General features: G+C 52.0%; 3 protein-coding genes across 3 annotated transcripts; 2 read left to right on the plus strand and 1 right to left on the minus strand.

Annotated features, from left to right (window-relative positions):
- The first annotated feature begins 284 nt into the window (after positions 1–284).
- Positions 285–6,787, plus strand: LOC105699340 (adenylate cyclase type 9). The gene is made up of 8 exons (XM_012424236.2): positions 285–813; positions 1,089–1,460; positions 1,565–2,784; positions 2,863–3,117; positions 3,198–3,664; positions 3,771–3,926; positions 3,998–4,197; positions 4,272–6,787. Exons 2-8 carry the CDS (start codon positions 1,183–1,185, stop codon positions 6,202–6,204), a joined length of 4,509 nt encoding a protein of 1,502 aa, XP_012279659.1. The 5' UTR covers positions 285–813; positions 1,089–1,182; the 3' UTR covers positions 6,205–6,787.
- An 863-nt stretch (positions 6,788–7,650) lies between these two features.
- Positions 7,651–12,811, minus strand: LOC105699348 (exportin-5). The gene is made up of 8 exons (XM_012424255.2): positions 11,869–12,811; positions 11,446–11,760; positions 9,974–11,377; positions 9,638–9,898; positions 9,412–9,535; positions 8,997–9,330; positions 8,538–8,907; positions 7,651–8,431 (listed from the first exon to the last, which is right to left on the minus strand). The coding sequence occupies exons 1-8, from the start codon at positions 12,553–12,555 to the stop codon at positions 8,270–8,272; spliced, it is 3,657 nt and encodes a 1,218-aa protein (XP_012279678.1). The 5' UTR covers positions 12,556–12,811; the 3' UTR covers positions 7,651–8,269.
- A 158-nt stretch (positions 12,812–12,969) lies between these two features.
- LOC105699572 (40S ribosomal protein S2) lies at positions 12,970–14,641 on the plus strand. The gene is made up of 3 exons (XM_012424702.1): positions 12,970–13,073; positions 13,687–14,026; positions 14,117–14,641. Exons 2-3 carry the CDS (start codon positions 13,688–13,690, stop codon positions 14,609–14,611), a joined length of 834 nt encoding a protein of 277 aa, XP_012280125.1. The 5' UTR covers positions 12,970–13,073; position 13,687; the 3' UTR covers positions 14,612–14,641.
- Positions 14,642–14,674: the final 33 nt, after the last annotated feature.

Here is a 14,674-nt window from a genome sequence, read left to right on the forward strand (position 1 = left end):
ACGGTTGAGGTCCCGTTCCGCCGACGTTTACTGCGGGGGTCTCCTCCCCCTGGTCTCTTCGGGGCCCTCTTTGGGGGTGGCTATGCGCACCCTGCACCGGGCTTGCACCATTAGGCTGCGCGTTACAGGATGCTTAACGTCCGCATCGGTCATATTTAATTACTAAGTGAAGGTTCGAATGATTTGAACATTTTCTACAAACGGGAAACCAGCGTAAAATCAAGGGGCTTATTTTTTACAAGGGCAGTTCGAGTCTATTATTTCTTTACGAAATTATACATCTCTTGATATTTAGTACAGATTTATTGAGAGGGGATTTTTCTCGATACTGCGTGTTTAAAATTGCCGCCTACAGGGGTGAAGTAGATGTTTCGATCGTTGGGTATCGATTATTTGGTTTTGTTGCGATTATCCACTGAGGCGGTTGCGTTGGTGTATGTCGTACCGATGGCGGCCGCCAGGCGACTCGAGCGCTGCGGTCGCATTCGTCCTTCAAGATGGCCGCTTTCCAATCGTATGATCGTGCTGTGCGTCGGCAGAACACCTTGTGACCGTTTGTGTCACACTCGTCACGCGTTTTCGCTACCTGCAGGATCGTGGCCTCGAAGGTCCCTCCTAGTCGTGCTTGGTAACCTCAACATCGATCCCTCGGTGTCTCCAACATCGACATTCCTGCAAGGACGAGAGGCCGCCTCCGGCGAATCGTCGACGAGAATGTACCTGTTCAGGACCAGCTGATACTGGCCGACACCTGGCTATGCGAGCGAGGAGGATGAACCCAGAAGTTTTATGGCGATTTCGCACATGACTGTGGTGAGTCACGAGGATAGAGATAGATTCGCAGACGAGCGCCGTCAGTAAATACCGTCGGGCCTTGACACCCTCTTGCCCTCCTCGGCACCGCTCGCTCCAAGCATTTTTATTATTTGTACACAGCGTTTACTTCGGCTCGCCTTGTTTCATCCTTTTCGTGCAACCGGCAGTCTCCTTCGAGTGAGATTATATATTCTGACAAGGGGTTTTGGATTAGAGTCGTTTTTTTAAGGACTTTTGGTAAATGTCAAATAACGTTGGTGCAAACGTTTCAGGATATAGTAACTTCTGAGGTAATCGCAGAGGTCGAGTCGATGAACTCAGTCCCAGGGTGGCATGTGGTCCACAGCATAGATCGTGAGGCTCGCCATGATTCCATCTCTAAATCCCAAAGGCGACTCCTCCGTGAGTTTCTCACGTGGCAAGGAAGACGACGATGCCAACGACAAGATCCACGTGTCACTCCCACCTTACATCGGAACGTACATGGCTCGAGGAGAATCCGGAGCAGGGTGCTGCGGAGTCGGCTTGCCAGTGCCATTCGAGCGAGCTGCCCCAAGATCCTGGTGGAACCCAAAGTTTGATTCCGAAATCCTTGAGGAACAGTTCAAGACGAGTGCCTTTCCTCAAGTCAGATTAAGATTTAGGTAATGATATATAAAACCAGTCGGAAAAATATTAAGATAACTGCAAATTCGTGTGATTAAATTGTTCAGTTTGAAATTTGTAGGATTAATCTGTTCTTTTGCAGATTCGCTCTTGCATACATTCTAGTAGTGACGGTATCGTGGCTTGTGTACTTCGTCATGGTTGGCGTCCAACGGGAGGCACCGTCGTGGCCAGCTGTGGCAGCAACTTTTAGTACGGTCGGAGCACTGGTATCCGCAGTACTGTATTTAACCTATTTGGATTGTTACCGAAGCTACGTCTTACCGACATCCTTAAGCGTAGCGTCAACATTGTGCCTTCTTTCCTTGCTATTTCTTGCCCTAGTCCCACCGCACAAAGACGGCCTGACCCTGGTGGGCCATTTTGCCCTCGCTTCGGAGATCCTGCTCTTGATTTACACCATGATACCGATGCCACTTTACGCCTGCATAGGGATTTGTACGGCCTACTCTTTTTCCTTCGAGCTATTAACTGCGTACATGTATGGCACAGAAGGTGCTGCTCATAGGAGATTTTTTAACGAACAAATTATACCAATTAGCATGGTAAACAGCCTCTCGGAAGCTCTTCAAAGACATGCATCATCCACGGAGGCAAACTGGACGTCGAATTCCACCTTTGGTCCTGTGAATACTACAAACCACTTGTTATCTAAGGAGATCGATCCAAGCCTAACGAACAGCATCGTAGAGTCCATCTCAGGCTGGGACTCACTATCCAACGATTCCCAACCCGATGGAGTGAATCTTTTAACGATGTCAACCATACGTATCTTGATGCAGATATGTATCCATTTGATCGGCCTGCACATTCTAATAATGACATTGGTTCGCATGCGTGGGACATTCATGAAGGTGGGTCAGTCGCTGCTGGTCAGACGACAATTAGAAATGGAGAAGCAGCTGAAGGAGAAGATGATCCATTCGGTCATGCCGCCGAAGGTTGCAGACTGGCTCATGGAAGAGAGCGAGAGGGAGAGAGAACGAGAGGACTCCTTGAAGAAGGGTTCGATCCCTCTCAATGGTACAGACATACGTTCCTTGTTCCGGCCTTTCAACATGCACTCCATGGAGGACGTCAGCATCCTTTTCGCTGACATCGTGGGCTTCACGAGAATGAGTTCAAACAAGACTGCTGAGGAACTCGTGGCCATACTCAACGACCTCTTCGAAAGGTTCGACGACCTCTGCGAACAGCACGGATGTGAGAAAATATCAACCCTCGGTGATTGTTACTATTGTGTCAGTGGGTGTCCGGAACCAAGGCCTGATCATGCAAGGTGTTGTGTAGAGATGGGTTTAGGTAGGTTGTTGTTCTTAAAAACTGTGGAAAGTTGTTCCTCTTGTGATCCCATCGAGTGAAGTTATGTTTACATTGCAGCAATGATAGAAGCCATCGAGCAGTTTGACATCGAAAGGCGTGAAGGGGTGAACATGAGGGTTGGAGTGCACACCGGTACGGTGCTCTGTGGTCTGGTTGGCACGAAGAGGTTCAAATTCGATGTCTGGTCCAACGACGTCACCCTAGCGAACAAACTGGAGAGCACAGGGAAACCTGGAAGAGTGCACCTCAGTGAGAAGACCCTGGGATTCCTGGAAGAGGAGTACCTCACCGAAGAGGGAGATCCAGTCAACGGTAATGACTTTTAACCGAAACAATATAAGTCCCACTGCGTACCATACCCAGAAATCAGACATTTTGAATTTCCATCCCAGGGATCAAATCGTACTTCGTCAGGGGTCGCAAGTCAGACCTAGTGACTCGGTTTACGAGCAACGAGGTCCCGATGAACATCTCCCCGTTGTTACCACCTCGTCAACGTCTGTCCTCGTATACGTGCCAGCAAAGACCTAGACAACATTATTTGCGTATGGTCACGGACGCAAGCAGCCAGCGAGCGAAAGCGAGCTCGCTGCCGAGTATCCTGGATTCGGACAACGACGGGAACAACGAGGATGAAGAGGAGGACGAGAGCGATAACAAGAGCCCTACCTCGATCGCCAGCTGCGGGAAGAAAAAGACGAGGTCGAGGCCATGGAGGTACCTTCGCCGACAGAGGACCGACGAGGGGTCGTCGCCGTTGGAGCCGGCTTCAGGGGACGTCAGGATCTCGCTGGACCCCAAGGCCGACCCTGAAGAGTCCCCAAAAGACGCTCGTAGTAATGGTTATTCTGTAACATCGGTAGGTTGCATGAGGCACGAAGTAACTACTCGCCGTAGACCCTGGTCGAGACTATTTATATTTTTTTAAGAGTTTCCTATACCTTGACACGGTTCCTTCTCGCCAGGTGCCGATTAGCAACGGCATCGATACGGATCCAAGAGCTACCCCAGTCAGTCCGTTGCTTCCTCGAAGGGAGTCCATCAGCCATGCTTCCTCGATCTGCAGCAGGAAGGACTCCGGGATTAGAAGCACCAGTAGGCGTAGCAGCATTCAGCAACAAGTACGTACTGCCTGCAGGGATCGACGGAGACGATTGTTCAGGGTGGTACCGATACATTCTTCTTCATTCAGTTGTACCTGATGAACGGCATGGCCCAGGGCGACCTCCTGGGTCACAGGGTCAGCGGGTACTACACCTCCAGCTCGACTTTGAATTCTACCCAGGAACCGTCGTCGGCAGTGCCGCCGTACCCTTTCCCCCCGATGGTCACCGACACCTTCGGCGCGTGTTTCCATAAGCTGAGGAAGCAATCGGACCTCCAGCTGATCAGGTAAGGATGACAAGACCTTGAAGAGGACCCTCTGTACAGAGGTACTCAATGGTTGATCCCTTTCCGCGTTGTAGATGCGTTCAGGATAACGTGAGCTCGCAGCGGTCCTACTTCGTCAAGCCGCCGCTCTCCCGGGTGACCCTGTTCTTCAAAAATAAGGAGATGGAGAAGGAGTACCGAGAGAACGCCCACAGATCTAGTGGCGGTCTCGGGGGGAACCCTCCGACCTTGGCCACTTCAAGGTTCAATACCTACTTCGATATCCTGATCTCTGCCCTGGTCTACTCTGCGATCACCGCCTCGCTGTTCCTCCTATGTGAACCGACCGTCCTCTACCTCGTTTTCGGTGTGTTCGCCACGTTGATCGAGGCTTTAGCAGTGTCGCTGTGCATCTGGCAACTGATGGCTCCTAATACGAACCACGCTACGATCACCAAGGGCCTCTTCGAGTTCTTCTCCAGGTGGTACCCTTGGCACGTCTGCGGCGCCGTCCTGGTCGCTCTGCCGATGGTCTCCATCCTGATGAACTTCACCTGCAGTGGTCTGGACTCCGGACCGGGGAATTTCGAGTACTACTACGGTTACTTGGCCCTGGTCGGCCTTGTGCACTTCTGCAACTTCACCCAGCTGAACTGCTGGATGAAGAACCTCCTTGTCACCCTGACGGGGGTGCTCTTCATCTACCTCGTGGCGAGTCACGCGGCGCATCATGTTCTCCAGCGGGCGCAGGTTGCTCCAGGTAGTCGGCGAGGCTCTCTGGAAGGAACGTTGCCTAAACAGATGCCAGGGTCGACAGGAACTTCGCCCTATGTGGAGAGGAACACGAGCTTGCCGGGCCCGGAAGAGCGACCATTCGATATTCTCCCAGGAAATGGGAGTAGAAGCGTGGAAAAGGAAGGAGGAACCAACTCGGATTTAGAGATGCATCCTGAAATCCCTAAATCGATGGAGGTCGAGCAGGATTCCCCGTTGCCAAAGAAGTTGACCGACGGTGGGAACGAAGAGACGCGCAGGCGAAGAGACGTCGATGTCACCCGGGAAGGATTCAAGGTAGACCCTGGAAATGGTACTGAATCGAGGTCAAGGGCTCCTGCAAAGATGTACTCTGAAGAGTATTCCGACAGGGCTACTAAGGAGAAACAAGACCGAGAGTCCTACGGAAACGGATCTGAAGTCTTCTTGGACATGGGTCTGCTTTTGCTGCTGGTTTGGTTCCTCAACCGCGAGTTCGAGATCAGCTACCGGATGACCTTCCACGGGAACGCCGTGGCCGCCAGAGACAAGGCCCGGGTCCAGTCCATGAAGAACCAGGCCGATTGGCTGCTGCACAACATCATCCCCAAGTACGTCGCCGACCAGCTTAAAACCACTGCTAAGTACTCGCAAAACCACAAGTCGGTGGGCATCATCTTCGCCAGCATCGTCAACTTCAACGAGCTCTACGACGAGTCCTACCTAGGAGGGAAGGAGTACCTCAGGGTGTTGAACGAGCTGATCGGGGACTTCGACGAGCTCCTGGAGAGGCCGGAGTTCGCCAACGTGGAGAAGATCAAGACCATCGGGAGCACCTTCATGGCGGCCAGCGGACTGAATCCCCAGGTGAGGGAACGCGGGGACGACGTGCACGGACACCTCTACGAGCTCCTCGACTTCACCATCGCCATGCACCGGGTGATCTACAACTTCAACCGTGACCTTCTCGGCTTCAAGCTCGTCCTTAGGATCGGCTACAACTATGGCGACGTAACGGCGGGCGTGATAGGCGCTACCAAGCTTTATTACGACATCTGGGGCGACGCAGTCAACATCGCCTCCAGGATGGACTCCACCGGGGTGGCGGGGAGGACGCAGATCGCCAGCAACTGCCTGGAGGTCCTCTCCAGGAGGTACGAATTCGAGCCCCGAGGCAGCGTCTACGTTAAGGGGAAGGACAACATGAACGTGTTCCTGCTGAAGGGGAAGAGGGGGAGCGCCGATGACCCCTCGGAGGAGGTCGCTAGCTCCTGAGGTGGGCAGCGTATCGCGCCAAGTACATTTATAGCCAGCGTATTTAAGTCCAGCTGACCTTTAAGAGCTTTTCGATGAATCTCGCCTGGATGGCACCGAAGGGACGTCGATGGACCTAGAGGCAGGACCCTCGCCTTGGAACCGACTCGACCGCCATCGACCTGGGGCCTTGGTAGAGTCTCGCCCCAAGTACTACATACTCAGCGTACGTGATATTCGCTCGCTTCGGCGACCTCTTCGATGAATCTCCTGAAATACTTGAAGGTATCCCGCGCCAAGTACATACTACTCGGGTCTACGTGGGATGGACTTTCCTAAGGACCGTTTACGACAGAAGCGTGACGCGATGGCCTATCCGATTCCAAAGAGCCTAGTTCTTTTTTCTTTTCCCTTTCTTTTTTGGATACCTCGATATATAACCTCCGATAAGCCTCGACGTACCTGGTGATAAACGCTTCTCGAGGGCCCCCGAAAACGGGCGTGCACCCTGAGGATTCCGGTTCGCGCTCGACGACTGCAAGTGAAATGTATTTATTCGAGGATGTTGTGTATTTTTGTAAATATCACGAGTCCGGGACGAGAAGGTCGAACCTCTTATTGGCGAGCACCCGTTGCGGCTTAATCTTTCTTATTTCCAGGTCGACCACCAGGTGATGTGATTTAAGGTGAAATATCAAGTACTGTGATTTAAGGTAAAACCCCAAGTATTGTGATTTAAAGCGAAACACCAGATATACCGTGATATCAGGTCAAGCACCAAGTACTATAATTTCAGATGAGCACAAAAAATTCAGACAACACGACTCTCGCATTAAATTCAATTTAATCAGTTCGGCATTTCGGATTCCTGGACGTTGCCGGATACAAATCACCCAATTAGATTTGATCGTCCAACTCGGACGTACCCAGTTAGCCGGTGGAGTCGCTCGTCGGTCATCCCGAGGAGACCAATTGCAGTAAGAAAAATTTCTGCCATGATTCGGTAACGCTGCCAGAGGTATCGCCAGATTCGTCCCGACATTTCGCGGGTATGTATGTACAGTAGATGTCCCTATAACGTGGTAAATAGATCATACTCGGGTGTACTGTCGATTTTACGACGTGAAAATCCGCCGCCGTCCCGCCTCCATTTTTCCCTGGCCTATGACGTTATACGGGGATCTACATATACATAGATATATAGATATTTATATATACACATATATATTTTTCTATTTTCAAGGGATGTACTCGAGCGAGCACTCGTTTCGACACTTAATACCGAGTGCTCGCCCGATCCCCGTGACAATAAATATAAATACACTCGAGTAGGTGCGAAGCTATGCAAGACGCGACGCGAAGATCTCCTTCTGGCGGCGTTACCTCGCTGTACATGTGAAAACATGGGCTCAAACGGTTCACGAGTGAACCTCCCGCCATGTTGGAAGTGAAAACATGCGTTCGCTCATGAATTTACATGATACGTACACCGTGATAAAACCGTAGTTGCGCCTAAACGTAGCCATGCAGCATAGTAAACACGCGGCAGTCGGATCCGAGCGACCGCTGCCGTTGCGAGAGTCTCAACCAGTCGGTGCCAACGCCAAATAATTCCCGAAGCTGATCCCGAGGAGCGGAATGTCCCTTCACACGAGTCGAGTCGGTCCAGCCGATGCGCGCGGCAGCCCGAGGTATAAATATAAAAAAGAAACCGGGACGAACGCCCTCCGTGGGCCGGAAACCGGCGAGACGGGTAAAATGAACAAATAGTCCGCCTCTCGTCCTGGAAGGAAGCGCTTCCCCGGAGAACGTTCGTCGACATCCGTTGCAACGAGTCAGGTGATGTCTTCGCGTCTCTTCCCGTCCCCGAGGATGAGAAAAGTGCATTCTCTACGTCGACGAGAAGCCAAGAGGCAAGCGGGCCCGCCGGGGGAGCCAATCGCAAGCGAGTCGTCCTCGACGGCTATTTTCTTCGTCACGGTCTTCAAGGTCCAGGACGACAGTTTGAGACGGTTTGCGATCAGACGTCGAATTCGAGAGCCGGTCCACGGGCGCGCGAGGACGCGCGTCCGCCCGCGATCGTTCGTTACGTGGGGCCGGCGAAGAGGGCGGCCAACCCGGTGTCGGTGGCGCTCTTCGAGATGTCGTCCAACCGCAGGGGCTTCGGCTTCCCCGGGACCTCCAGCCGAGGCAGGTTGTCGATCTTCACCTCCTTCCGGAAGAGCTGGCCCACGCTTCGACCGATCAGCTGGAACGACCGGGAAATTTTTGTTTAGGGAGTGGAATTAATTAGCCACCCTGGAGAGCGATCACAACGTAAGGATCCCTCTTCAAGACCGAACGGCAACTCCCACCTGGTTAGTGATCTTCTTGAAAAGGTCCTTCTTTCCCTTCTCGACCTTGTTCCCCTTGGTGCTGGTGACCGACATCTTCTCGTCGAAGCGTTGCAGATCCGCCGGGTTAACCCCTGGGATCTGCTGCATCACGTCGATGATGTTGGGGAACTTCGGCCTGAGGCACTCGTACACCTGTGCTCCCAGGGTGATGAGGGAGCCCTGGTTCGCCTCGTGTTGCCCGTGGAGCTGCAGACCCTGAAGAACGGCCACCATGATGTGGGCAGCCATGGCCGGGGTCAGGCTGCAATCTGCTGCCAGGGCTCGCACAATGGGACCGGTTAACGTCGTCGCCCTGAGGCTGGCGTTCGAGTCGTTCCAGGATAGGGCCCTAGAAGATGAAGATGAAGATGAAGACGGAGAGTGTTATTTACTTTGGACCGTTTCAGGGAGATGAATGGACGTTATTATTGAACCCACCCCAGCACGCAGAGGACGATGCTGTGGCACGTGGCCGGGTGTCGGAGGACAAAGGCTCCGAGCTCGCTGACGACCTCGGCGACGATGCTATTGCCTCTTGACGAGGGCGGATCCACGGCCATGCCGCCGTTGTCCTGCTCCATGGAATCAGGTGGAGCCGCGTCGCTGGCCGCTCCTCCAACCAGGGTAACCTTCAGCACGTCGATGAAGTCTCTCGTCAAGTTCCTGTTCAACATGTCGTCGATCACCTCCTGGGTGTCGGTGTTCTCATCCAGGCCCCCGGACTCGTGGAGCAACGTCATGTACTGCCACTTCGCACTGAGTCTCTGGTACACTGCGAAGACATGGAATGAGGTAACGAGGAGTACTTGAAGAAAAAGAAAAAAAAGAAAAGACGACGGTAGAGAGAACTCACTGTGAGACGACGTATGCGCCAGGATGGGCACGAGGACGCTCTCGTAGAACGCGGGAGGACACGAGTAGACAAACGGCTTCATGAAGACGCGGATTATCGGCCGCAATCTGTAATCGGGAATAACCTGGAAATGCAAACGAGCGCAAGGACGCGGTGAGCTGCCTCTCTTCGTCAACTGGAGGAAGTAATCTGAGGGATGAGAGGTCTAGATCAAGTCTTCGCTCACCTCCAGGTTGGAGAACACTGAGTTGATGAGGGCCGGTGCCAGACCTGGCAGCTGGTAGAAATCTCTGCCTATCGTATGACAGCCACTGCCTAGGAGGTGGTAACAGTAGTCGTGGATGTTACTGAAGAACGACTGCATGCGAATCAAGGGTGCACAAGGGGACTGTTCCTGCTCCGGAACGCTCTCACTGGATATTCCTCCACTCAGGCCCAGAAGGTTGTGCTTTTCCCACTCTAGCAAGTTGTAGGCGTTCCGGTAGCCCTGAGAGGAACGTAATTTATATACACTTTGTCCATTGACTTGATTATTTTTCAGTTGTCAAATTTAAAACTGTACCTCCGAGAGGGAGGCGAGAGCATGTGGGGTGAAGAGTGCATTCATCGCTCTCACTAGGTTGAACAAAGTTGGCAGGATAGGGATTATGTGTGGCGATGCTGGATTTCTGTAGACTGGATTGCCGCTTTCACTTAACGCAGCCACGAAGCCTCCCCTGGCAGCACGGTCAGGGTCCTCCGGAATGGAACACCGTTTTACAACACTTAGTATGGTGCATACACAGAACATCAAGTCTGCCCGGTTCTTTCCAGTTGGGTCTTCGAGTCCATTTTCAACGGGCGGTCTGTCCAAGCCAACCCACCTCATCAGTTCGATGGGTCCCTTGAAGGCTTCTGCTCCCAATGCCAGGAAGCAAGAGGAGCCTTCTCCGATGACCTCCGCGACGAACCGAGTCTGCCTCTCGTAGTCGCAGAAATGATTCGATATCAGAAGCAGAGCCTCGTAGAGGGTGACACTCTCCATCCTGGACAACTGGCTGGGCTCGTGCACCAGGCCTCGTACCGTAGTGTGGATTTGCTCGAAGACAGGAAGCAATAGTAGGGGATACTTTAAACCGATCTTGACCATGAGGCTAGCAGCATGCCTCCTCACATTTTTAGCTGCCTTTGATCGGGTCTCCCTGGTCTCTCCTGGCACCTCAAACACCAGGGCTGCGAAGATCTTCTCCAGGACTCTCGGCAGAATGGTTACTCCTGGCATCGCCATCGACCCACTGGACATGGAGAGAAATACGAAGAGTGCGCTGATGCAGGATAATAAACTGGAGAGAAGCCAGGGATCCGAAGGAGAGTAGCCGAGACATAATTCCAGAAGCTGGAGGCCACTCTGAACACTTGGCCTTTCGCTCACTAACAAGATCTTCGACACCACTGAGTCCAACACCTGTGCCAGAGCTTCCCATTCGAGGTACTCCGGATCGTTGGGTTCGCTCTTGTAATCCAGAATCGACAGACCCTTTGTAATCTTGACGGTCAACCAATGTTGCACGTATGCAAATGTCACTAAGGGAGCTACCATCGTGGCATGTCGAAACCCTTCCAATAAGTCCATTTTAAATCTGTGGAAGAACACGTTGAATTCTTCCTCTGAGTCGTAATCTGCAAAGTAGTGCATCGATGTGCCATTTGCTAGTCTGCCATTGTGGTATGCTACTCGGACCAACTTTGGCCCACTAGTTTCCACATATTTTGGAATGTAAGTTAGAAGCGTCGAGTCGACCTTGATCTGCTCATGCTTGAACAGCATTATCCAAATTGCATTCGCTAAATGAGTTAACGTTAAACTGGAGTGTACGGTGAAGGTAAGAACCGTGTCCAGGAAGAGACTGAAATTGTTGGGTCGAATACCGGACATGTCATCTTTCCCCCAAACACTGCACAGCTGCGTAGCCATTCCAGTGAGAACCTGTGGAATGATCACATTAGTAGAGTATTTTTAAATTTGAGTTTAACTCGTGAAATTTAGAAGGGTACCTGAGTGAGTTTCTTGAGAAAAAGATAATGATTCTCGCGAAGGTCGTTCGGGCCTCCGATGGAAGGAGGCTGAGGTGCCGTGGCTGCCGAGTACATGCAACCCAGTGCCTCGTCGGTGAACAAAATCATTAACTGTTTCCTGTCTTCTGCTTTCCCCTTACGATTGACGACCTGCAGCAAGCATTCCGCAGCCGAGCATCTAAAAGTGGAATTTCCTAACAGCAGGCAAAGAATTTGCAACAGGCGTCCATCTTCTGCCATAACATGAGTTATGGAAACCCATTCCACGAATCCCGTCAGTGTCAGCAAAACCACCTGTAGAGCAAAAATTCATAATCAGCTCGTTATCTCCTCTCTACCTTGTATATGTACACTAGTGAACTAATCATTCAAATAATGTATACTTCAATTCTTCCAGCCTACCTGCACTACTTTACTATGAGCTGCCGCTTCCTCGGTTCTACCTATAGCAGTCTTGTCTCTGAACTCCGCGAAATGCTGTTCGACGAGCCTAAGAAAAAAGGAAAAAATCTCCGCCATGTTTGTAGTGAGCGCCTGATAGATGTCCTTCCTTCTCTGGTTGGACTCCAGAGTCTGCAACAGCGCGACATCTTCGACTAGCCTGAGAAAGACCAGCAGAACCAACTCGGTTTGGCTCTCGCCTCTGGTGCAAGCCTCGCTGAGCTCGGCAAGCAGGGTCGGCCACTGTTGTGGCCACTCTCGCTTGATCATCTCGACAACCACCCTGGAGAGCGCGTCCTTGATGTGAGTCTCTTCCTGAAGCAGCGGCTCGGTGCCTTCTTGCAGCAACTTCATGGCGCTCTCCTTAATGAATATCTTCTCCGGCTGGGATATCTGGGTCCAGCGGTACTTGACGCAGTGCTCCATCAACTGGAGTCCGAAGTGGCGAACCACGGGACTCCTGTTGGGAGATTTCTGGGCGAGGTAGAGACCGCATTGAGCGCATAACGGAGAAGATTCCTTGAACCGCTCGCACGCGTTATACGCCTCCAGTCGCTGCTGGTGTGGCACGTTTGGCGACATCGTCACCTCGACCGCCCTGGCGAGCTCTGCCGCGATCTGCGCGACGTCGGCCACACCGACCTCCATGCCGGCCGGCCCGCGTGTCCTGGGGGTTGCTCGAAACTTACCCTCGTGGCCGTTGGCTGGGATTCCTGGCCCCGTTTCAGAGCGCCCCGGCTCTCCTCCTGCGCCGCGTTCCGCGTGACCCTGACGTCGCCGCTCGTTTCCCGACGACGCGTCTCCTGTTTTTTTTCCCTTCCTAGGCTTCCCGAGCACGCCAGAAGCCGCTCGGAAAATCCGACCGAACCGCGCTGAATCTCGCGCGACGAGTCACGCCGGCCACGATCGCGGTGAACCAGGGGCGCCTCTGAGCGCCGCGCGGAAGCACGTTTGCCTTACCACGTGGGCACTCGTACGCGGTTCGCGCAACGACCACGAGATGGCGCCACCGGCCGACTCGAAGCCCTCTAACGGAAATTTCATGGGCGACTCTCATTGGCCCGTAGACTCGACGTCTAGCAACGTGTAGAGACGCGCCTGGTTAGCGCTCTCGCTGTGACGTTCGCCTCCTTCTTTCGTGACCATTCATCGCGGAAAGGAGTACCGTGAGTGCATTTTCTGTTCGATATTTGCGATATAACCTTTCTAGCCCGGGTGATGGCCTCTCGTAGGGTGGGAATGCAATCCGCCGCGGTTTTTCTGTCTATCGGAACCGGCAATGTGACGTTCCTTTCGGCGGGTCGTGAAGGCGAAATGTTTGCGGCTCTCTTGTCTCACCACGTGTAGTACGGACATTTTCGACAAGATTTTGACTCTTCGGCTCGACATTTGGTGGAAGGGGGCCCTTTAATTAATTTAAGTAATCGTGGAAATTGGATTTCACTACTGCAAGACTTGTACGTAGTGGCTTTTACGGGGTTGCGTGTACCTACAACGTGAACCGTACATAACCTCTCTTCTTGTTTCTTGGGTGGGAGTTGCTGGAATCAGGCACCGACTTGCTGCTACACTTGTCCCGTTTTTACTGAGAGTTGGGCGGTTCATTAGTGAGGTTGTTACATTGTTTTGGTGAAGTTTGTATTTTTTTTTTTCTAACGGCTGCCAGTGTAGGATTGAAAATATAGAGTTGCGGCTAGGTGCAAAGTAGTTATTCAGGTTGCTTATTGGTGATCAATCGTGTAAGTTAAATTCTTTTCAAGTATGTTAATTCTGTTTCAGAATGGCAGACGCTGCTGCACGTGGTGGATTCCGCGGAGGGTTTGGGTCGCGTGGGGGCGATCGAGGGGGACCTAGAGGCCGAGGTGGAAGAGGCAGAGGCAGAGGACGTGGCCGTGGTCGTGGCAAGGAAGACTCCAAGGAATGGATTCCCGTGACCAAACTCGGTCGCCTCGTGAAAGAGGGAAAAATTCGTACCCTTGAAGACATTTACCTCTTTTCCTTGCCTATTAAGGAGTTTGAAATCATCGACAGCTTTATTGGACCCTCTCTCAAGGATGAGGTTCTCAAAATTATGCCTGTCCAGAAGCAGACTAGAGCTGGTCAGAGAACACGCTTTAAGGTTGGTACTGATGTATTAAAATGAAACGTTATGTATATTAAAATTAAAAATTAAACGGTTTAATACAGCAATGTTGATTTATGGTTTTAGGCATTTGTAGCTATTGGTGACGCCAATGGACACATTGGTCTTGGTGTCAAGTGTTCAAAAGAAGTAGCAACTGCAATTCGTGGTGCTATTATCTTGGCAAAACTCTCCGTGGTTCCTGTACGGCGAGGATACTGGGGTAACAAGATCGGGAAACCCCATACCGTCCCTTGTAAAGTTACAGGAAAGTGTGGCTCGGTACAGGTACGCCTAATCCCAGCACCCAGAGGTACAGGCATCGTATCCGCCCCTGTCCCTAAGAGATTACTGCAGATGGCAGGTATCGACGACTGTTACACGTCTGCCAGAGGTTCTACCGGCACTTTGGGTAATTTTGCTAAAGCCACGTATGCTGCTATCGCCAAGACATATGCGTATCTGACACCGGATCTCTGGAAGGAGATGCCTCTTTCAAAGGCACCATATCAAGAGTACGCCGAATGGTTGTCGAAGAATCATCGCCCTGTAGCAGGACAGCGGCCTGCCGAGGTCGTTTAAGGAATAAATATGTAATTCTGAAAAGTCAAATCGAGAGATAATCTACAAACCCTTGTTTCATTC

This window comes from Orussus abietinus, unplaced genomic scaffold, assembly GCF_000612105.2.
Source record: "Orussus abietinus isolate OABI.00-Male unplaced genomic scaffold, Oabi_2.0 scaffold8, whole genome shotgun sequence".
In the NCBI taxonomy this organism is placed as follows: domain Eukaryota; kingdom Metazoa; phylum Arthropoda; class Insecta; order Hymenoptera; family Orussidae; genus Orussus; species Orussus abietinus.

Coding starts and splice junctions, on each gene's coding strand:
- LOC105699340 (XM_012424236.2), top strand. CDS start 1,183: ATGATTCCATCTCTAAATCCCAAAGGCGACTCCTCCGTGAGTTTCTCA. Junction 2,785..2,862: donor TTGTGTAGAGATGGGTTTAG/GTAGGTTGTTGT, acceptor TTTACATTGCAG/CAATGATAGAAGCCATCGAG. Junction 4,198..4,271: donor TCGGACCTCCAGCTGATCAG/GTAAGGATGACA, acceptor TCCGCGTTGTAG/ATGCGTTCAGGATAACGTGA.
- LOC105699348 (XM_012424255.2), bottom strand. CDS start 12,555: ATGGAGGTCGGTGTGGCCGACGTCGCGCAGATCGCGGCAGAGCTCGCC. Junction 11,761..11,868: donor CTCATAGTAAAGTAGTGCAG/GTAGGCTGGAAG, acceptor TTTGCTCTACAG/GTGGTTTTGCTGACACTGAC. Junction 8,908..8,996: donor ATCGTCCTCTGCGTGCTGGG/GTGGGTTCAATA, acceptor TTCATCTTCTAG/GGCCCTATCCTGGAACGACT.
- LOC105699572 (XM_012424702.1), top strand. CDS start 13,688: ATGGCAGACGCTGCTGCACGTGGTGGATTCCGCGGAGGGTTTGGGTCG. Junction 14,027..14,116: donor GTCAGAGAACACGCTTTAAG/GTTGGTACTGAT, acceptor TTATGGTTTTAG/GCATTTGTAGCTATTGGTGA.